The 22,625-nt window shown below is 42.9% G+C and overlaps 1 protein-coding gene across 8 annotated transcripts in view; it reads right to left on the bottom strand.

Moving 5' to 3' along the window:
• kiaa1549lb (KIAA1549-like b) overlaps positions 1-20,515 on the bottom strand; it is a 54,569-nt gene extending 34,054 nt beyond the window's left edge. For 3 of the 8 annotated variants that reach the window (XR_013125590.1, XM_076992507.1, XM_076992508.1), the window contains exons 1-4: positions 20,021-20,515; positions 7,938-8,303; positions 2,246-2,770; positions 1,942-2,057 (exon numbers count right to left, since the gene is read on the bottom strand). Coding sequence is in view for 7 of the 8 variants with exons in the window: in XM_076992507.1 (XP_076848622.1) it covers positions 1,942-2,057; positions 2,246-2,770; positions 7,938-8,303; positions 20,021-20,240 (1,227 nt within the window). In the remaining variant the exon portion in view is untranslated. Of the gene's footprint in view, positions 1-1,941; positions 2,058-2,245; positions 2,771-7,937; positions 8,304-20,020 lie in introns of those variants that run through there. The other 5 variants (XM_076992491.1, XM_076992504.1, XM_076992505.1 and 2 more) reach the window with 3 other exon arrangements.
• Positions 20,516-22,625: the final 2,110 nt, after the last annotated feature.

Raw genomic sequence — 22,625 nt, 5'->3', positions numbered from 1 at the left:
AGCATCAGAAGACACCTGAGACAAGCAAAGACATGAACTTTAACAATGTGACTAGTAAATACTTTCGTGAGCTGGAAATGTGGTGTGAAACTGATCTATTGAAGAAAACTGGCCACATAATTTACTGACAAGATCTGTCTTTCTGAGGCAGAATTTTCTTGTTCAAATACAAGAGACACAGTGCATGGAGTTCTTTCATGTACCACTGAGATAAAGGAATGCATGTGTACAAGGACGGAAGAAGAGGGACATGTGAACAGTTAGAAGTGAAATGATTGTAGCATTCAATACTTGTAGTATGTAGTATGTATGTAATATGTATGTAGTATGTATGTATACTGCTCCAACACTCCGCAGCTCTACTTCATCATTCAGGGGGGATAACAAAATGTTAGTAACCCATGGTAGTATTTTTCCATATCAAGCCCTTACATTATTTGCCTATGGTACATAACATGAAGGGGTTTATCCTCCCTCGATGATTCCTGCTCCTCCTCATTCCCATCCTTCTCAGGTTTCTGCTGTCTGAGGTACTCACTAAGGACTTCATCACTTAGGGCCATCTTCCTGATCTCCTGGATCTTGTTTCATCCTGGATTGTAGCTCTGATGCTGACTAGTCTCCTGTCCTGCTCCTTCCACTTTGGGATGAAACCCTTCATGCACTGTAAAGGAGCTTCCTTGTGTGGGTATCAGTGGCCTTGATCTTCTCCATTGGCCAGCTTATGATGCCAGTGGGGTATCCGTTTACTGGTAGGTGCTGATAGCCCAGATCTCCAGATCTTGCTCCAGATCATTGAGCTGACATCTAAGGACTAACCTCACTCGTTCTTTTCCTCAGATCCCAGGTACCTGGCTGTAACTCCTTTCCTTGTGGCCTGTTCTTGGTTCCCATTTGCTTGTGGGATTCCAAGGTACTAGTAGCTCCCTCAATATCTGTTATGTTTGCATCTGGTAATGTAATTCCCTTTGCCTCAACTACCTTCTCTCTCCTTGTAAGTATCCTTGAAATTAATGTGTGTGTGTGTGTGTGTGTGTGTGTGTGTGTGTGTGTGTGTGTGTGTGTGTGTGTGTGTGTGTGTGTGTGTGTGTGTGCGTGCCTGTGTGTGTGTGAGAGAGAGAGAGAGAGTGAGAGAGAGAGAAAAAGAGAGAGAGAGAGAAAGAGAGAGAGAGAGAGAGAGAGAGAGAGAGAGAGAGTTTCCTTCACAAGTGTGATATCTTGTATGAGATGTGAGCTGGCGTTCTGCCCATGTCTGCTGTGTTGGCCAGTGGACCCGATGCTCCCGCCATAAGCAGGTGTCATTGAGGGATTATGTTTCATTCAGCCTTGGAGTTTGCCCTTATTTCCCTCTGTGCAGAAGATCACTGCAGAATTAAGCTTCAGCATTTCCCCCTGCTCCAGCAAGACCAAGAAAGCTCGTTTGTGATCATTAAGCTCTTTTGTCTACATTTGTTATTAAATCTGTTCTAGTCCCTCTTTGCTCTTCCAATTAAACTCAAAACTTTTCAATTCACTTCAGAAACATCTTTCTTTGCTCTAAGCCATGTGACAATGAAATTAGCGTAGACACAAAGACATAAACTTGATAGTAGTCAAATACTTCTTACCATTTCCTCACCTTCCTGTCTGTCAGTTGGCTTCTCCTATTACCTTCATTCTCAGCACAAAAATCCAAAGGTCTTCAAATCCAAATTCAATTACAGTAGTGTTAATGGAAAACTCCAAACCACCCCCTTTCAGTTTGTCTCTGGTCAGCCGTCATGTTGACATGCTCAAGCCTCTTAGAACATTCTCTGATTATTCTCTGTCCCTTTCAGTATTTCAAGCAGGTTATCTCTGATGAAGCTCTTTACACTGCAAACCTCATTCATTGGAAGCCACTGTACCTGGGCACAAAGGCTTAGAGATGTGTATATCATGATGGGGAGAGCGTAAGCTGACCTGTACATAGATGTTGCGGATGTTCATGGCCTTCCCCGTCGCTTGTGTGAGACCCCTCAACAGGTTCTGCTTCAGAATGCTGTCCAGGCGGTACCTCCGTGCGTGGACGGACAGAACTGCGGTAGGGAGTTTAAGATTAAGATTGAGAGGAATTTTTACCTTCAAAAGGCAAAAATGTAACATCTTTAAATACCAAGGGCAAAACAATTACCAATTCTTTCATATTACAAATGAGAAGAAAATAATACTTCCACAGTTCACAAGAGAGCGTTCTTCAAGCAAATTGAGTTCACAGCCATCTCACCTGTCTTGACCCACATTCTGTCAGTGACGTTGCAGCTGAGTGGGGTTCGAGTGGTGGAGGTAGTGGTGGAGGTGGTGGTGGAGGTGGTGGCATGGGCACCTGCAAGGCCTCGGGGTGGAGTGGCCCTGGCAACCTGGGTTGCTGCAGCCCATGCAGGGAACAGGGCAGGTGCCTTAGTCCTCAGAACCTTAGGTGCTGCTGTGGTAGTTGTAGTGGTAGTGGGTTTAGGGCTGATGAATCGAGTTGTGCTAGTCAGCTGGGTGGTTGTGCTCACTGGAGAGGGAGTAGTGGTTGTAATAGTTGCCACAGTTGTGACAGTGGTGAGCTGAGGATCGCTAGCTGCTAGATCCTGGCTAGCTGGTTCTATTGCGGTGGATGTATTAAATTTTTTGCTGGGTAATGTAGTAATTCTCATTTTGGGGTGAGGTACATGAGAGTCATTCCCTTCTGAATGTAGCCCAGTCTCCCTAGATGTAACGACAGAGGACAGCAGCTCAGAAACCCACTCATCCAGCGTAGACTCCTCTGAAACAACAATACCAGGTTTATTCACTTCTAACAATATCACTGACCATGTCAAAGGTGATATTAATACAGATGGCATTTGTCATAGGATCATACCGAAATGGTGTTCATTTTAAAGTTAATTATTAACAACAATAATAATAAGATGCTTATGATTTAGATGATCATTATTATTAATGATGGTAATGGTACAAAAAGGCAGAGAGGTTACCTTAATCATATTCTTGACTTGTGATACTAATGTATCGTGGTGGGTGACAATGCAGATAGTCTTAAAAGTAAAAGGCCTTTCCCTAATAAAATAACAGCAGATACCACTTGGGCTCTGGAACTGCGTTGTGTTTTCTTGCAGTATTAAATGACATAGAGGTGCCCAAGGGTCAAAGCAAGTGGACCAGCAGATTCTTTTGAAGATGTTTATTTTTACTAACAGATGCATTTAACAAAGGCATTGACTAATCCCTCAGCGTTTACAGAGTTTCATCCTCTAGCAGGTTCTTTGTCAATAAACACTGATAATCTAAATATACAGCCCATTACTTTAACCTGAAGTAGCAAAGATTCAACTGCAATATACATCAGTAGTCATCAGCAACAGTTTTTTAGTTCTTTTTAGTTTAACTTAGCTTTAGGAATTACCCTATCCTCTGTTGTATGGTATTTTCCAACTATACACTGTTGCTAGGAGATCCTGGTTGCTCCTCCTGCAATGTGATAGAAAAGTATGGTTTCCTGTTCATGAAAATATATTTTTCTTATATTCTCCTTTAGGCTGGTGACGTATCAGACCTGATATATTCACACACCCCTTCTGATTGTCAGAGCTCTCCTGAGTCATGGTAGAATGTCAGCAGGAATGTTCTGGGTGCTTTTCTTATAATGTGCCTGAAATCTGAATGGCTAGGTCAGGTACCAGGTTGTGATACATGCGTTGGTGTCCTTCATCCTGGCTATCCATCATAGTGATTGAGCAGGACGTCTTTTCTGATAGTGGTATTTCATTGTGTTCAGTGTCCATTTCATTGCCAGTGGGGTTTTGTGGAATAGTTTCTCTCTTTTGGGAATAATGTCTTGCTAACATAAATGAAAGGTTGCTGATGCGCCTCCACTTCCTGTAGAAGAACAACTCACAGTCTGGTCCCTGATGCATCTGTCTGTACACCAAATGATTTGTTCCAGTCTGTTTCATATTGTTGAGGTAAATAAATACATTTTTATATTCTGAAATGCTTGTTCATATTCAGCTGTCCTTTTTACCCTTTGAGGTTTGTCCTTTCACTGAAGTTCTGTTAATACTGCAGTTCTCTCAGAGAAATTTGGAATAATGTATATATGTTCCAACCAGCCTGAGGAACACTCTCACTCTTCATTTTGTTATAGATAATGGAATGCTTGTGATGGTGTCCACTTTATCCATCTGTGGTTGTCCTACTACTCCGTTTCTGAGAATGTAGCCTAGCTAGGAGATGTCATATCTGTATTTGTATGAGATGTCTTCACTATGTTGCATTTGGTCAGGTGAAGAGTCCTGCTTCCTTTATAAGTCAGTACTTATGTGCATCAGACACTCTTCCAATGATGTGCTGTGAGGTATGATTATGTCATTGACGCAGGCTGCTGTTACATTCATGCCTGAAAGCAGACAATTTGCTAACTTCCTGGCTTAGTGAGATTTTGTCAATAGTCTTTGTACATGTCCAGGGTTGCCAGGAACTTTGTACTGGTACTGCATCTGGTTTGCCTCATCAGTTGGGTATTGTTCAGAAAGACTATGTGATGGATCAATTCACTTCATCCTGGATTTTCCCTGAACAGTCCCTCTGGTATTTACATCTTTACCCATTTATGTGGTTTGTGTGAGAGATATGATATTCATTTTGTTAGTTACTGGGAAGCATCGATCACCTCTGTCTTCCGCAACATCCACCATATGAAGCCACAATCTAAGCATGTTAATGTAAACTGTGTGCACCTTTTGGCTTTTGATCAGACATTAACAATTTAGGTTGTTTGCCCTGTTCCATTAACATGCCATCTTTTTTGATCGCCCTGGACTCTTTCTGTGTTTTCCTTTCTCCGTAAACTGTTCCTTCATGTTGTCTCAGACTTTTCATCCATTTCCCAGACTGGTAAGAGGGGGTCTCTTACCACTCTACCATAGAGAAGCTGGAATGGGAAAAAGCCTGTGGATAAACCTCTCTGTACACGAACAGCAGACATGGTAACCATACATTCCAGTCTGTTCCTGGGCGGATTTATTTTAGTATTCCTTTATTTCCTAATTTCATGGTGGTCATAGATGACAAGGATAGCGTATTTTCCACCATGTTCTTGGTAGAGGTCCTATTATATCCATCACTATTCATGATGGTATTTAATCACCAACATGTTTATAACTGGACTTTGTCTCTTTTCTTCTTTGATGCTGTTCGCAGATAGGTTGGGGTTTCTCTGCAATGCTTGGCTACATCACTGAATTGGTGTAGCCAGTAAAACTTTCTTGATATTCTTTCTAGCATCAGTGTTTATCCCATGGATCCAAGATCTGGTTTGTCCAAGTTTCAGAATTTAGTTTTTCAATGTTTTTGGGACAATTATTTGTTCCTATTGTTCCGACTGTTTGCCTTGCATCTCGATGTATGCATCTCACCTTGACTTGGGTGTTCTGTCTCTACTGAGGGTTTGGCAGACAATGCACGATTTTTAGCATTTCTCTGGCACCTGTATTCAGTAATGCTCTATTGTTGTGTTTTCCAATTTATACATGGATCACAATCTCTTTGTTTTTCACAAGCTATGAGTTCTAGGAATGTATTCTAGTTGGGGGGAATTTACTCTTGGGAATTCTCTTGTCCGGTGTCCAATTTGTCCACATTTGAAACATGTTACTTGCATTTCTTCATCCCATTGTCTCATATTTTCATGCTCTGCTCGATTCCTTTGCCTATGTTCGTTCCAGTGTTCCTATGGTGTGCAGGTTTTGCTGGTGTGTTGTGACATCTCAGCTACCTGTTTTGGCTCCTTTTGTCTTCAAACTTCAACTTCTTGTTCTTGATATATCTGAAGTTTTATAAAGCTGATTTCTTAATCTTTAGGAAATGTATTGCATCAGATATTGCCAATGGTGTAGTAACACTTGTACCAGCATTGCTCTCCACTGAATAACTTAAATGAATGTCTAGAAAAGGCTTGACTGGATTTTGCCCTCAGTTCCCTCCCACTTGAGTCCCCTACTTCTAAAAACATAACAGTTATGAGCTGTTGTGTCTGGTCAAAACCACCAGTGATTGGTGGATTGGGATTCAGTGCTTTGATTGTCTTCTTTGATGTAACTTGTCGAAAAAGACAGAGAGATTTCATTCATTTCCAGTCATTTCTCTCTAACAATGGAACTGGCACTTGGATTAATTGGTGTTGGTTTCTGAACCTCTATGCTGAGGCCAGATACATTTTTGAGGGGAATGTAAGAGACTTGGTTTCAGCAACAAACTGATCATCAGCCTTTTGATATCCTTGTTTTGATACCTAAATAAAGTGCTTCTGGTGAATAGAGCACTATTATATCTCTACATTAGTGCATCAGAGTTGGGCCACACTCCACCTTAAGGCTGGATATTATCTTTTAGAGATTGTGGTATTATGTGGTTTATGGTTAAACATAGTTAAATTGATACTATATGGTTCTGAATGCTTGTCTTTGTCAGAAAATATTGGGGTATGGTTTTGATTTTCTAACCCCAGTTTATCGGTTTTAGAAGATGCAGTAGCATCTGGTGATGATGGTGTATATCCAGCTGATAGTTGTTGAACCAAAGACATACAAAATGAAAGAAAAGTCCTATCTCCAGGGATGATTGCATTTGAGCTGAAGTCTAGAGGGTAATTTTCTTGATGGGTGAAGACATGTCTGTCTGGAGAATTATCAAATCTCATCATCTGAACTGGAGCATACAGTATGTTTCTTTTGGGGATATGCATTGGTGACATTTTCCGAAGAACCTTTACTATGTTCACAGTGTTAAAGCTTTTATATCAGAATATTAAAGCTTTTAAATCTGACAAAGCCAAATACATATACAACTTTTTGCAATTTTGCATTCTTCAGTTTGAGTAATGAATTGGACTGGCAGAAGGGAGCCTGGATAAAAAAAAAACTCAAGAATCAAAGGTTTTCATGCCCACTTCCAAAATGAGCTAATACCAGAAGCTCTAGGTAGTTTATTGCTCTCTTGCCATTGCAAATGTATGGCAAGATATGTTCTCACCAAAGAATTACTGCTGCTAATGGAGTATGAATCAGCTGGACTCAGGCATTGACCTGGATAGGCAGGGATCTTAAGATGCAGCCAAACCTGATGATGTCAAATGGCCATAGCAGTTCATGATGCTTTTGAATTAGCAGGTGCAGTTATGTACAGGGCAGGCACTACCTGCCTTTCACTGATGGAAAATAAACTTGAATAAATGGAAGTGGTGGCACAGCTGGGTGAGTGAGGAAGTGCTGTAGCGGACAGAGTTGCTGACTCAGTGTGAACCTGCTGCATCTCAGCCCTCCTGGTCAAGGCCTGGGGAAACATGCTACTGTTCACTCGCATTTGGCATCTGACTCCATATATATGCTATGGGACAGAAGGTAATGGAACAATGCTAGTGGGTTTTTCATGACCAACCACAGCTCTGGTGGGTTTAAACTCAACCGACCTACTTGGGTTATAATGTACTGCATAACTTTTTTTCATTGAAGGGCCGGATCCCGTCAGACAAACAGCAAAGGGAGATGTTCAGTGACAACAACAGACACATAATTATGATGACACACAGTGGAAAAGAAACTTTTATAAAAGTTGTATAAGTTTCTGTTGCGTCTGGTCAAAACCTGCAGTGATTGTTGGATTGGGATTCACTGCTTTGATTGTCTTCTTTGATGCCATATGTCATGAAAACAGATGCATATCATTCGTGTCCAGTTATCCCTCTCTGACATTTAGAGTTTGCAGATTATGGGGTTGATGATGGTGATGGTCATGACGATGATAAAGAGGATGAGATTGAAGATGCGTGTGCTCACTACAGTTGATGAGACTATCAACTGTGACTGGAGGTGCAGGACGAAATGGTTGTTTCCACTGAACAAAGCTACTAGATACATGCATGTTGTATACCAAACCTGAGACAGAGGACTGGTTGCTAACGTGCTCGGCAGCAGAGGTTGACGGAGACATAAAGGACGGTTCCACTCTCTGATTAGGACCATTTGAGTACGACTGATTTGTTCCACTTTCGCTCCTTCCAGCGCTCTCCAGAGCAGAACTCTGTTGTTTTACAGCTGGGCTGGCCACTGCACTCAGAATGGAGGTGAATGCTGGCTGTTCTCTGACACTCTTTGATAAATTGGTTGGGTCTGACTGGATGACTGATACAGGATCCTCATCAGTTATTGGCAGGCCAGCCAGCTGATGAGGTGAGGTGGCCAGGGTCACACGATCCATAGATAATCCTGCTGAGCCTGATGCTTCATAGTTTGATGAGTCATCTATGGGAGAAGAAAGATTCTGATGGCTATTCTGGGCATGTTTAATTTTCTCAATGCAAAATTTCAGTTCATACACATTCAGAAGAAGCTATAATTTCCCAATTATGCATTCAGGAACACTAAAGAGCTTCTTTAAAGAGAGTGGCAGAATTCAATCTCCTAAAATCATTCACTGAACTATACACCTAACATTTTTGTTCTTCACAGCTCTAGAATGGTTTTAGAAGTACCCGAAGACACATGAAGCACATTACGTCCTCATATTAGATGAAGGACACCACATGCTACCACACACCTCATACACGTTGGCTGTAATTAACAAGAAATGATCTCCAAACCGCTTTTACATAGAATGAGAGAATGACACCAGTGTCACCTCAAAGAAGGAAGGTTCAATACAGGAGGTCTGGGAAGGGGGTTTGCATGCTTTCAAACAGCCTTCTCTCTTGACAGTCTGCACACATGTCTTTGACATCCGCAACAGAATGTTGGAGTCACTATGTTTAATTTATAAGGATTTGCAAGCTTGTCCTTTAATGCACAAGTTACTAAGGCAAATACACTTGGGACTAGGCACAGCTCAGCAAAAGAGAAGCAGAACTGTTCAAATAATTATGGTCAAATAACAATGCAATCAAGCATATAGAGCATTTAACTGCATACTTTTAAAAACATTATAACATACACTGTGTCTTCTGAATTCAGCAAAGCTTATTTGAATTCAGCAAAGCTAATTTGCATTCAGCAAAACTAATCTGCATTCAGCAAAGCAGCACAGTAATGCAAAAATATTTGCAGATTAAGAACACCAACATTTACTGTGTGTCATTTTTTTTACTCCAGGCCCTCTGATAATACACTCCCTTTCTCACCATATATATATATATATATATATATATATATATATATATATATATATATATATATATCTGTGCGTGTTCTTACAACCTAGGGGCCTATATTCATGTATATTCAGTTCCATTCATTTCATTTCTCTCTCTCTCTCCCTCCCTCCCTCCCTAGTCACATAAATGTCAAAAATCATTTGAGTGTAGGATTTATTACAAAGACAAATCACAGAGGACGGAACATGTAGTAGTTCTGTTGACCCGTAACCCTGTCCACCCAGCTACAACATGCCCTGCTCCCTAAAGGAGGGGTGGGGCAGCAAGGGGGAATTACACTCTAACAACTACATAAAGAGGCATATCCAACCTGTACAGTGACAGAAAAATAAGACAATTATTAATTCTCAAACACATTAACATACAGATGCCTAAATATCATTACATATCATAACAGTGGCAATCAGATTATGAGATATCACACCTTTCACTGTTTGATACCTAATCATTTTGCCAATAAAAGGCCTGTGAATCCCTACACAATCCCCTCGACTTGGCAGAGTCCTCCCTTGGTCCCCTGCACTGACTTCCCAGCATGCATTGCAGCTGAACATGCTGCCTCTCGTGACGCTCCAATCAAGGTCCTGAAATTTAAACCTCAAGTCCAGTATTGATGCTAAGCTTGCTTAATTATGCTTTGGCCACATTCTTAGCTAGCGTCCATTTTAAGTGTGTTCAGAGAGTCTGTCGACCTCAGCTCTCCAAATGCTGGGATATGTTTAAAAGCTGTAATAGTGAGGCAGTAATACTGTACTTTTATAGCTCAGAATAAGAGTTATGTTAGGGAGAGGAAATGAATATTAATTCAGATAAATCAATAATGTAAATATTCTCAGTTTCTAATTACTGACTTAAAAACATAGCTTGTTTCAGTGAAACAAGATGAAATCATTAAACATTTCTTGACTTGTCTCTTAATCAACCACAATTAAATTTCAAAGTTCCATTTCATTTGCAGAATTTACAGTGAATAGCGACTTAGTTCTGTCACGGTGACACCTTCAGACCCCTCTTTGTAGGCGTGTCGCTGCGTTGTCTGCGTGCCGTTATGTCCATGTTTGTAGTTCCGTGGGTGTGGGTCGTCTGTGAGCGTGTTCATAGTCTCACCTGTGCCACGTCTCGGGTATGTGTTAATTACCTATTTAATGTGCGTTCGCGCAATGTCTTGTGCTCGTCTTTGTCTAAAGCTCGTGCCTTGTGAGTGTTCCATGTGATGTGCTTGCGCAAACCGCACCGCACTTTGTTATTTGTTCTGCACAATAAACGTTAAATGTTGAAGTACCCACGCGTCGTGCCTGCCTACTCCCACTGTAACATAAAGACGAGCCGACAAGATGCCGGGATACTCTTCTCGGGCAAAGAAGGGAAAAAAGAAGGGCAAACGTTGCCATTCCTCCCACCCTGCACATGCCCGAGAGGAGTTGTTGGAGAGGGACGTCTTCTTCGAGGTGGCGTGTAGAGAGGGATACCGTGCCTTAGTGAAGAAGGGGTCCTTTCCCCCAGCAGACCTGGAGGACAACACTAGGCTGTTCGTAGTGGGAACAGGTGTGTGGGCCTTCACTCCCCTCAAGTTCGAGTTTGGGAGTGGGGAGTCTGGAGAAGAGGATAGTCCTCCCCCTTCCGAAGACTCGGAGGAAGAGAGGGAGAGAGAAGCCAGCTCTGCTCCGTTAGAGCACTCCGCTCCCCTTGTGACTGAGGAAGTCAGCCCTCTGCCCTCTGCAGGTGCCGCTCCTGTAGAGCACCACAGTGAGGGCGAGGGTGAAGACGTCAGCCTCCCTCCGTCCGTTTACTCGGCACCTACTGAGTATTATGGAGAAGACTCAGACATCAGTCCTCCCCCCAGAGTCCTGCACGGGTCTGTTTTTTGAGACTCGCACCCACCCATATCCGCAGAGTACAGCACCCACCCACCCGCGAACCCGTGGCTATTTCAATGTTAAATCCATACCCGCCCGGACCCGTTACCCACCCGTGCCTGTGAAAAATCACACAAATCGAAAGTATTCCTATAGAGCACTTTATTTTTCAATGCGCCTCTGAAAAAACGTCAGTACAACACAAAATAAAATCTAAGGTTGCTGTGCAGGAACAAAAGTAGCAACTGGTAAAACGCAAGAAGATGTATGTAGCCAACCGGTGCCATAACACAATGCAAAACGAGAGGGAACAAATGCCAGTATAACAACTAAATAAAATCACATAGGTTCACAGTGGTAGTAGTTGCCTATCTGCTGTGGTGGGAGCAGCACGCTAAGTTCTCTCTCGTCATTTTTCTTTGTTCTAGCACGACCACCCATTTAGCTTTGTAACCACCAAGCAAGCTACAATAAATGCCCGGTACTGCGTTATAACCAGCCTCTGCTTATGTTTCCACTGGAAAAGAACTGAAGTTTGGGTATTACCCCAGAACGGGTGAAGAGTAAAGTTCAACCCGCTCTGGCCAACGGAGCTACGGTATAAGTAAGCTCCCCCTGAGCTTCGCGACCACGATCGGGAGGCTGTAATCAGGCAAAAGTTAACACTATGTTCATTACCAAGCAAATAAAAGCCTACTAAAAATGACCACTTATTCACGTGCTACCCACCCGTATTTAAATTACCCGCCCGCATACCCACCCGTATTTAACTTACTCGCCTGCATACCCACCCGTAAAATTGCGGTATGTGTAAAACCTATTTGCCTGTACCTGCGGCCCGCGGGTACCCGACCTGGTGCAGGACTCTACCTCCCCCGTCCGTTTACTCAGCCCTGACCGAGTATTATGGAGAAGACTCAGACGTCAGTCTTCCCCCGTCCATTTACTCGGCCCCGACCGAGTATTACGGAGAAGAGGAGCTTGACGTCAGCCCCCTCCGTCCGTGTGCGTGCTAGGTAGCTAGCTCTTCCTCCTCTGTACGGTCAGAGGTGACCGTACGGTCTGAGAAGAGAGAGAGACCGGAGGAGGAGGCGCGTTCGGGCTCTGAGGTGAGCAGAATGGACTGCTCGCCCTACATCATCTCTGAGGAGGCAATGTCCCAGAGCCCGGGAGTCTCGGAGGAGGAGGAAGAAGAGATGGAGACGTTGAGGGATGGGAGGACGCTGCCCCGGAGAGCGTGAGAGACCACTGGCAAAACCAGTGGCCCGAGGATGTGTTTCGGGGTGCCTGCAGAGGCACCTTGTACCCTGGCCAGTGAACGGCGTCAGGCAGACCCTCCGCCAGCGCCCAGGAAGAAGCAGGACGCCCCCAGAACGAAGCCAGCCCAGCAGCGCCTCCGGTTCCGCATGCAGCCCTGGGAGGGTTTGCGCCGGTGGCCGCGCTCCTGCAAGCCGGGAGAGCGATCTCCTGGCTGCTCGTGCCTGTGTGTTTGTCAGTCCCGTTTTTTATCCCTAATCCCCTTTTCCCTCTTGTGCCCCTTATGTTCCATGTACCTGTGTGTGTGTTTGTAAACATGCCGGTGTTTAATGTATTTTCCCCTGTCTTCCCAGGGAGGGTGTTTCCTGCTCTCGGGGGCTCGTGGGTCCGGTGGCTCCGGACCTGCCCGTTGGTGTAGGTTCTGGGCTTTCCAGCTTTGCGGGACACTCCGGAAGTAGCGAGCCCCTGGTGGAGGGCTCTGTCACGGTGACAGCTCCGGACCCCTCCTTGTGGGCATGTCGCTGCGTTGTCTGTGTGCCGTTATGTCCATGTTTGTAGTTCCGTGGGTGTGGGTCGTCTGTGAGCGTGTTCGTAGTCTCACCTGTGCCTTGTCTCGTTATCACGAGGGTATGTGTTAATCACCTATTTAATGTGCGTTCGCGCAATGTCTTGTGCTTGTCTTTGTCTAAAGCTTGTGCCTTGTGAGTGTTCCGTGTGATGTGCTTGCGCAAATCGCGCCGCACTTTGTTATTCGTTCTGCACAATAAACGTTAAATGATGAAGTACCTGCGCGTCGTGCCTGCCTCCTCCCGTTGTAACAAGTTCGATTGCTGACTCTGTGTGTAAGACTCATCTTTCAGAAATTAAACTGAACTGTGTAATGGTACTGTACCATTAATACTCAATAATACTCTATTTACAGTACAGCCAGTAGGTGAACAGTATTTTTGGTTTTATGAAGTCCTCTCAATGTGGCTGTGCTTTTACTAATATAGGCAAGGCAGTGAAAACTCATCATTGTGTTCTACTCATGCTGTGATAGGCAGAGCTCAGACGGGTAGTTCATGACAAAGCGACTCCTAAAGACCGGTCACTAGACACAGCCTGCATCATATTGTCCATGACCTGCTAATCCCATAAACTACATGTTTTTAATCTAAACCATACCATTATAAAGACATTACCAAAACGCAAGCCTTGGTGACTGTGTGCAACTAATCGGACTGACTCCTCTCAGCTCCTCATGGCAGATTTTGTAAGCTTTAAGTGGCTTATCAAAAAAGGAAAGTACATTCATTAATTTGTCTGAAGTAAAAAGACAAGGGCAGAGCTTGTGTCCCCCCCCCCCCCCCCCCCCCCCCCATACACTGATGTGTCACAGATGAGCCAAGTGAGTAAAAGTGAAACGGGAAATGTAGCTATTGACAAAGAGTGTAGGAGACCTGAGAATGAATCCAGTAAAAATCAGCTCTGCCACAGCACACACTCGAGTTTTCCTTAAATAGAAGACATGGGAGGTTATATAAATGTGTACTCTACTGAGAGTGCGCATTAGGGCTTTCTGGAATGCAGGGCGCATAGAACAATGGGCAGCAGTTGTAGTGATGACACACGAAGAGAGAGAGTGTGTGTGCATGTGTGTGTGAGGAGACATTCAGGTGCAGGCCAGGGGTTTATACCAGACGTGCCAGGAAGAGGGAAGGTCACACTGTCCCTTCGTCCCATTCTTCACATAGTGGGGACTGACACACTTTTGCATTTCTCTAGAGAGTTGAAATGTGTGTGTATGTGTGTGTGTGTGTGTGTGTGTGTGTGTGTGTGTGTGTGTGTGTGTGCGCGCACAATCTCACATTCTGCAGCATCTTATGTGCATGGCAAGCTGCTTTTCCAGTTTTATCCATAGAAATGGCCATTTCATTTTTATTTCTTAAATGTAATTAATTGTTTCATGGTCTCTCCGACTGTGCCCCTCCCTGCCCCTCAGCCCAGGTTCTGGGGCACAGGCCTGCTCAATCGACCTACAGCTCAGCGATAGTTCACCCTCACTGCCAAAAAGGTGAAATAAGAGACTTGCTCAACTGTTCATTTAAAACTTCATGGTCCGATGGACTCTGTCTCCTTTCCCCCATGAGCCTCCTGTTCTCTAGACCAAATGCAAACGCATAACACCGCAAGTGTGCACTGCACAAGACAACAAAAACTGCAAGAAGCCCTGGTCCACAGGAAGTGTCTAGCTGACCACAGCCTCCCAAATACCCCTGAAAAGTCAGTTTACCACGACCGAGCTCATCGGTTTGGGCATCCTGAGGACCCACTGAGCCTGACATATTTCTGGCTGAGTACTACAATATGATACGATACTGCAGGTTTTTTTTTGAGCTAGCTAACTTCTGACCTAAAAAGCTAGTCCAGTCATGGTCTGAATGATGCAACCAAGGGCCAAGAACATTTAGGCTCAATGGTTTATTGATATTACAATATTAATCACTTTAACCTGTATCATGACAATACACTCTAATGACTATATACAGTATAATGGCCTTAAATGTTTTTTGTCGTTTTTGCAAATATTTATACATATTTATAACTGCAACCACCAGTGTGATACACTGAGACTGACTACATGATTCCAGTGAGGAATTCCGGGCAGGTTTTCATCCTTAGAGCCATCCAATAAATATCCACGAGGGACTTGTGGGAGTATACAGAGCACATCACCGCGATTCAGCACAGAAGAGAAGGAATCTCAGCTGCACTTTGTATTCTAGCAATTGTAATGCAAACAGATCTTAAAATCCATGCTACGTCTTATGGAAGTGGTACTCTATCTGCATTCTTAACGATTTTAGGCATATTATGCACCCACCACACTGAATCATCACTCACTTTCAGTGAATCCATTTCCTCTTCATTGTGAATGCTTTGGCTGTTTTAAACATTGCTATTTATTTTATAACCCTTTTCTTCCTAAAGTTACAACGCTCTGAAGAGCACTACTCGCCTGGGATTTCTTCTGAATCTGTAGGTTATATTGATTATTTTTAATTCAGCGAGTACAGCCTCTGGACAAGGCAAACAAATTAGTTGGGAGTAGGCGTTTATAGCTGTAGGAGCCTCTATGCCCTCTGGCATCACAGTGTGGATACGAGGCTAAAGCGTCTAACTTAAAATCAGCATGGACATCAAAAACCGTCTGCACAGTATATGGAGATCCGAGCGTCAAACATGTTCACGATATCTTACATGCTCCCAATTTGTGTTTAACTCCATCTGTTTCCAAGGTGTAGTTATATATGTAGGTCAGCTGATAAAGCTGGTAGAGCAAAATGATAGCAATGCTCAGGAGATGTGCTTGAATCGCAGGGTATATACTGATAAATGTCACTGTGGATAAAAGCATCTACCACTGGGTCTGTAAATGTAGAGATTCTTTCTCCAGTTTCTGGATTAGACACATTGTAAGAGTGTGTAAAACAGGTTTACGGTCATATCATTGAACTGTCCAGTTGTTATATGCAAGATGACGTGACTTGCTTTTCTCATCCTGACTCTATATAACTTTTAGAATAACAGGACAACAGTAAATGTAGTGAAGTCACAATTCCTGTCACCCAAAAAAACAACATTCTACACACACGTGTGTAATTTTTGATCAGTTCTAGCAGCTGGTCATGATAAAAAATAAATGAAAACCTGAGTTAGTGAAAAAATAACTAAAATAAATAACTCTTAAGTTAACTCTTAACTCTTTCTTTCTTGTTTCTCTGGGACAGATATAGTAAAAATATATCAAAGACCAATAAAATACCAATTGCCTAGATCTAGTTCATTAAGTACTTAATACATTTTAATTGAAGTTAGCAAAAAAAAAACTTACTGTATTTGTTTTAATTGACTTGCAATATTTTTTAAGTGTGAATTTCTAATTGGAGAATTAGTAAGGTTTGTGTTTACAGGTCCTTTCCACCCACACACACACACACCCACCCACACACACAACCCTTCCTATAGCAAATCAGATTCTGCTAAAGATGTTACATGAATTTTCGGGCCTTTCAACATTACAGATTGTGAAAAAATGACATAGATATTCTGTTAACTGAACTGCGATTACGGATAGGAAACAGAATGCAGGTCTTCCCCCCATCCCCTTAAAATCACTTTAGTTTTGAATGGAGACAGAGGTTCTGTTGCAGGCTACACAAGTCCTATCATAAACAACAGAGAGTCAGTCCAGCATCGGTGGCCAATCCCATTTATTAAAATAATGGTCTATGGTAAAGTATGACAATTTGTCCCTGTCAGAGAGAAAAGCAAGAGAAACACTCTCTCCCCTGTCTTGGAGGCATTTTTAATCTCTGAAGATCCCTCACGTTTGCGTGTACAGATCTCCTCTCTCTATCCCCAGAGTCAACTCTCCAATTTATCCAACAAAGTGCTCCGTATTGGCTCCCGAAGTCTTGTATGTGCGTTGATTCTCTCTCACCTTCTCTTCAATTGACAGAACATCCCAGATACTTCCTCATCATTGACCAAACATTAGCACATTTTCCCTACAACTACTATTTCCAATCACACAACCTCTACTGCACGACCAATCTGCTATGCATTGTATGTTCTGTGCAGCTAATCATAAACCTGGTAATAAAATTATGAATAAGTCTGAAGTTAAGGCTAAGAACATACGCAGAATGTAGCCTTGCGCTCAAGGGCTACACCTTGCGCCTAACTACCTGGAATGATAAGTGTCGTTCAGCTAAAGTGTTGGCAGGCCAATACCACCTAATTTACCATGGCAGCAGAGGCTGAGCAAAAAGCAGTGTGCTGTTTGTTAACGGCCTGTGGGGAGTTGATGGCAGCAGAAGGAGGCAGAGCACGCCGCAGAAATGTGCAGCCAGGGATTTGTGTCGGACATCAATCTGCTGCTGGTTGGTCCCACCATTTACAAGACCTGCAGTGCAGCACTGAGATATGCAGGTTCCCCAATCCCATGAACTTTTTTTTTTTTACAGCTCCTTGCTTTAATGTTGACATCATATCTTACTGACTGCAGCAACTCATGAGAAAAACCACTTTAATAGTGCCATGGGCTAATGTAAAGGCAGGGTGAAGAATACACCACAAGGTTTTGTGCTGCAGTGCTGTGACTAGCAGCCAGTGTGGGACCAGTCAGTGTGGAAGTGACTAAAGGCAGGGTGAACTGATAATGTGACTAATGGACGTTAAACAAAGGCACAAAGGCAATTTGAGGGAATTTAGTGTGCTAAGCGCTCTGTAACCAACCAACAGTATGGAAATACTGTTGTGCATTAGATCAGCACTCTCCCACCACCCACTCTTGGCATGCGCTGATGCTCCTGGATAGATGTTGTGTAAAGCAAAGGTTCATTCAGGGCAGATGGTTGAAGATGCTAATTAAAGGTCATGCTAATATTGCTTCCACTAGCATTTTCTCAACCATTACTGTTATTAGTTATGCTACAGAGAAGTCTCACTATGGCTATATTGGACCTGAATAACTCTTTACTCACCCATCTAAATGCATGGCAGGGATTATACTGAGCAGACATTTAGATATGTGAATAAAAACAATGATCACACCAAGAAAACATGAGATTATTGCAAAAGATGAGATGGTTGTGTTTATATTTAAACTAAGTGCCACTTAAGTAAGCAAAGTCAAAATGTAATGTTTTTGTCCACTAATCATCTAAGCAGTAACCTAATTGAAGGCTTTAATTAAGCAGAAAGGGAGTGTGGTTAAGTAGACAAATAGCAGTCCATGATATTGCTTTTTTAACCTTTTTTTAGTTTATCCTCTCTGTAAGGATAAAGACTGCACTATATACCTCTTTATTCATCCATCATCTACTGGCAAGGCAGCAGCATGGATCACTGCATCCCAGTGAGGGAGGCACACTAAGAACCCTGAATGTTTGCAGCTGATCAAGGTCCCCATGTGATTTGTGTCTCACTGTTACCCTGCCCAGCTCCCTTCTTGAGGAGAATGCAGTCACATGATCTGTTAAGCATCCCTGGTGCAACTGGAATTTTGTTCAGAGTATCAGTGATAGTAGGATGACTTCTGCACTGCTGGACTAGTAACTGCTGTGTCTAGCAGGCAAGACACTATGCAGTTAGTCAAGGAAATAATTCTGCAGTGTTAAATCAAGAGAGGAAAAGCATGCAAGCACAAATGTGGCCATTTCACATGCTTGCCAAAGCTACTTTTTTTGTGCTGAACCAGATTGAATTGGTTTAATTTTAACATTATAGCTGTAGCTTCCTACAGTTCCACAAGGCACATCTAACAAAGTAGTCAGGTGAGCTCTACTGATATTAGAATCACTCTGAACAACTTCTAAAGAAGAAACCTAGTCAGTGAAACCTGGTTAGTGAAAGTGTTGTGGGACTCTGCTGAATAATAATATAATTCAGGATAACTGAATACACTGCAGCTGGCAGTAGATTCCGTGAAATGAGCTTTGTGCCCTCAATTTATAGCAAACCTACTCACAAATTGATTATAACGTTCAAAGGCTGGTACCTCTGTTCCAGCCAATAAGTAACAAGTCTCATTTCAGTTATTAGAGCATCACTAAATAACCACTCCATCCTCTCAAAGTCGCTATGGGTAAAACTAGAAACCACTGACCGCCTGGAAAGATTTAGCATTATAGCTCCGACCATAGACAATCATGTTATGGTAATTACTATCGTTGGAGCTAATAGAAGTTAAAATACAAACTTTAAGCAAATCATTCGCGAGATATTTAAGCACCTGAGCACATATCTGGCTAGTCTTAACACCTTCTCAGTACTGTGACCCATTTCTGCTGTGCCCTACAGCTCGTGTTCTGAACACACCAGCACTACCTCCATGACGTTCTACATTCATATAGCACATATGATTTTAACAGTCGTATGGAAACTAACAATAGTTAACAGCTCTACCAAGTAGTGTCTCAGTTTCCTCGCTCTAAAATGCGCCTGTGGCCCTCTTAAACTGAATCAGGCGCGTTAAAGTTCCCCGTCAACTCAGACAGAAAACCAGCAGATGCTGAATTTATATCCACACGAATGTTTTTGTCATTGCCTTAATGTATGGAAAGGTCCCCAAACAGACGTCCTACTAGAAAAGTCGAGCGCGTCCGGGAGGCTAACTTGCAAGAACAAAGGAGGTGCCGCAACCTCGCGCAGAACTGCAGACCAACGCGCCCACACGGTACAGAGGCTCGCGCCCTCTCCGCGCGCTTTGCGCACTCCCACGCCGTGCCAATAACTAGGCTAGGACGCGATATGCGCTGCGTGTAAAAAATTATAAAGATTTAGGGGCAAATGCTTTAGGCATGAAAATGAAATGAGGGGAGCATCCATATGAATAAACCCGCGAGACTTATCCTGACGGCGTATGACGTGAACGTGCTATAAGCACAAGAGCGTGTGGGATATGGAGAACTCAAAAGAACTTGCAAGAGCAAAGTGCCCCGAGGCCTGCTCTAATTCTCCCCCTAAAATAACGATTAGGTGTGCTTACACCAAATACGAATCAGTCGAGTTTTGCTATTTTACAACTTCGTCATAAAGCGGAGATGACCATGTGGCAGATTTTGATCGTGAGTGATAATTTTAAAAGACACAAAAATGTGTCTCTCAAACAGGATACACGAAACACGAAAAAAAACACAATTGACCTTACCACCGAAAGCAAGCGTGTTCTGCAGCAGAAGGAGCACTATTCCAACGAATAACGGTCTTTTAGCGACCATGCCTCCCACACCCGTTTCTCTCCTGGTTTCCCATAGCCATCCACCCGTCCTCGCACCTATACGCTCCCAGGAGCGCCAGGTGCGGAGTTTCCGTCTGCAATTACGAAATCTGTAAAAATCTTCTCGTGCACTCCTTACACAGGAAGCCATTTGGGTTTCCAAAGATTTGGTTCCTTTTTTAGTCGTGAATAAGACATCTGTCCAATCCGGGAGTCAACCAAACCTTCCACGGTCCTTCTCTATGTGACGCGATAGTGGAAATGTGGGAGCTGTTCGCTGAACGCTCCGCGCGGAATAAGCGCCACTGCAGGGCTGGACCACGCGCTCGGGATTAAACAGTTTTAATCAGCTCACTGTCTTCATCATCTCTGCTGTGAAAATCGCTCTACCGCTCACGTTCAAAAACTGACCTAATACAGCATTCTCTTTTCTTTATCTTTTCTTATTTTACCTACGGTGATGCAAAATTTCGGGAAGACAATACTAGTTTTATAGCACTTTACCAGGGAATTTGCGACCCCTTGTGGAAAACAGAACAAACTACATCTTCGTCGCAGACGTGACACTTGTGCTTCATTCAAAATTAGTTTTCTTTCTCAGGGTTCAGCATGTAGGAATAATTGACTCAATAGCCTCTAAATCCTTGCATGTTAATATACCGACTGTCAATAATCAGACTGCCAGTAACTGTAGACCTGTGATGAATTGCAAACCAGTCGCAAATAACTAAATAACTGAAATCACTAAATAAGGGATCTCACTGCAACTTCTCACTGAATCCAAAATGCTTTTAGGACGTATTCTCATAACAAATATAATCTAATTCCTCAAAATAGCTGAATTGCAGCAGTGTCTATTATGTAGGCTACTGTTAAAACAATCAGTAAAACACAAGCACGGAGATTTATTATTTTTTTAATTCAAAGTGATTCTTGACAATACACCATAAACTCTTATTTTGACACTCACCAAAATAGTCACCCGGAAAACCCGCTTTATGTGACAAAGTTGAGAAAGCTTGGTCACATCTAAATCACTGAGAACTAGAGAGGATACACTATCGCAAACTGTAAAGACATTACATCAGAGGGTTACATTTTCCCAGTCCTCATACTGTCAAATATTGCACAGTGCAATTGCTACATGGCAAATTAGCGTAGCATCAAATCAAATAAGCAAATGAAACTAAAAAGAAATAAAAGCCACAAAATCTACAAGTATTTCAACAGTAACAGGTTGAATTTAGTAATTGAGTTTATAAGTCATTTAAACAATAAGACTATAACTTGCAGCATGACTTAACTTGTGAAAGACTGAGATTGTGATGGGGGGGGGGGGGGGGGGGGGGGGGCATTATAATATAAATACCGAGGTGATTTCAGTACAGAACAGTAGCAGTGTACATTTAGTACAAAGACCCTGAATTAACTTGAGAGTATATTCCCAAAAACCTATATAAACCAAATAATAGCGATGTATAGTGACAGCAGTGCTCATGTGTATTATATGCTATTATAAAAGAGTGCAGACGGGGGGGGTAGAGGGAAAAATGTCATAGTAAGTGAAGCAGGAGACGAATGAGTACAGTCATTTCTGCACAAACATTTGACATTTTATGTAGGCATATTTGCTGGTGAACGCCATTTCACAGGGATCAAAATACAAGTTTTACCTCACATCTCCACCAGTGCTTTAGCTGTACTTCCCCTAGCAATGGCTACAAGGAAGAACAGACTGGCCGAATCAACTGTTTCTTTTTGAGAACTGTGTAAATTAAACATGTCCTTTGACCACACATTCACTGATGAATGGGCAAAGACACATTGATTCTCCAGTTCGAGCCATTAGCACTTGCATGACAAGTGACACAGGCCTGCAAGGCTGCAGTACACGCAGCATGGGTAGCATGGGCGAACATCTCGACGTCCAGCAGATAAACACAACTTGAGCAGTACTTTGATCCCTGGAATGGAAGGTCGGACTCTGCCGTTTTCCCCATGTGGCCTGGTCGATCGGTGTGGGTGGGTACACAAGTTCTTTTTGCAATGTGGCTCCTTCCATCTCCTCAGTCAAGGCACACATGCAGTGTTGGGCACACTGTTGTCAAACACATTAGGCAACATAAAACAGTACGTGAACATGGGCGTTAAGAGGCATTGATTTTGGTAAAGAAGGTGTTCTCTCTTCTTCCTCAAGTTATTTATTGGCTCTCTGTACTGTAATTTCATTACAGTTGTTGATTGCGATAGACATATTTGAAACACACAGGCGCGCGCGCGCGCACACACACGCACGCACGCACGCACACACACACACACACACACACACACACACACACCCCCCCCCCCCCCCCTCTGGGTATTTCATTAATACATGGTGAATCATAGCCACAGCTATCCCACATACGAGTCAAGTGCTTAATGTCATGAGTTGAAAGGGAGAACATTTTCCTTTGACATTGCTGTTGTAAAGGAAACAAACAAACAAAAAAAATTCGTAGATGTTAATTTATGTCATAACTGAAAAAGTTAAATC

Source organism: Brachyhypopomus gauderio, chromosome 2 (genome assembly GCF_052324685.1).
Source record: "Brachyhypopomus gauderio isolate BG-103 chromosome 2, BGAUD_0.2, whole genome shotgun sequence".
NCBI lineage: Eukaryota > Metazoa > Chordata > Actinopteri > Gymnotiformes > Hypopomidae > Brachyhypopomus > Brachyhypopomus gauderio.
This window is presented reverse-complemented; position numbering and strand designations above follow the sequence as displayed.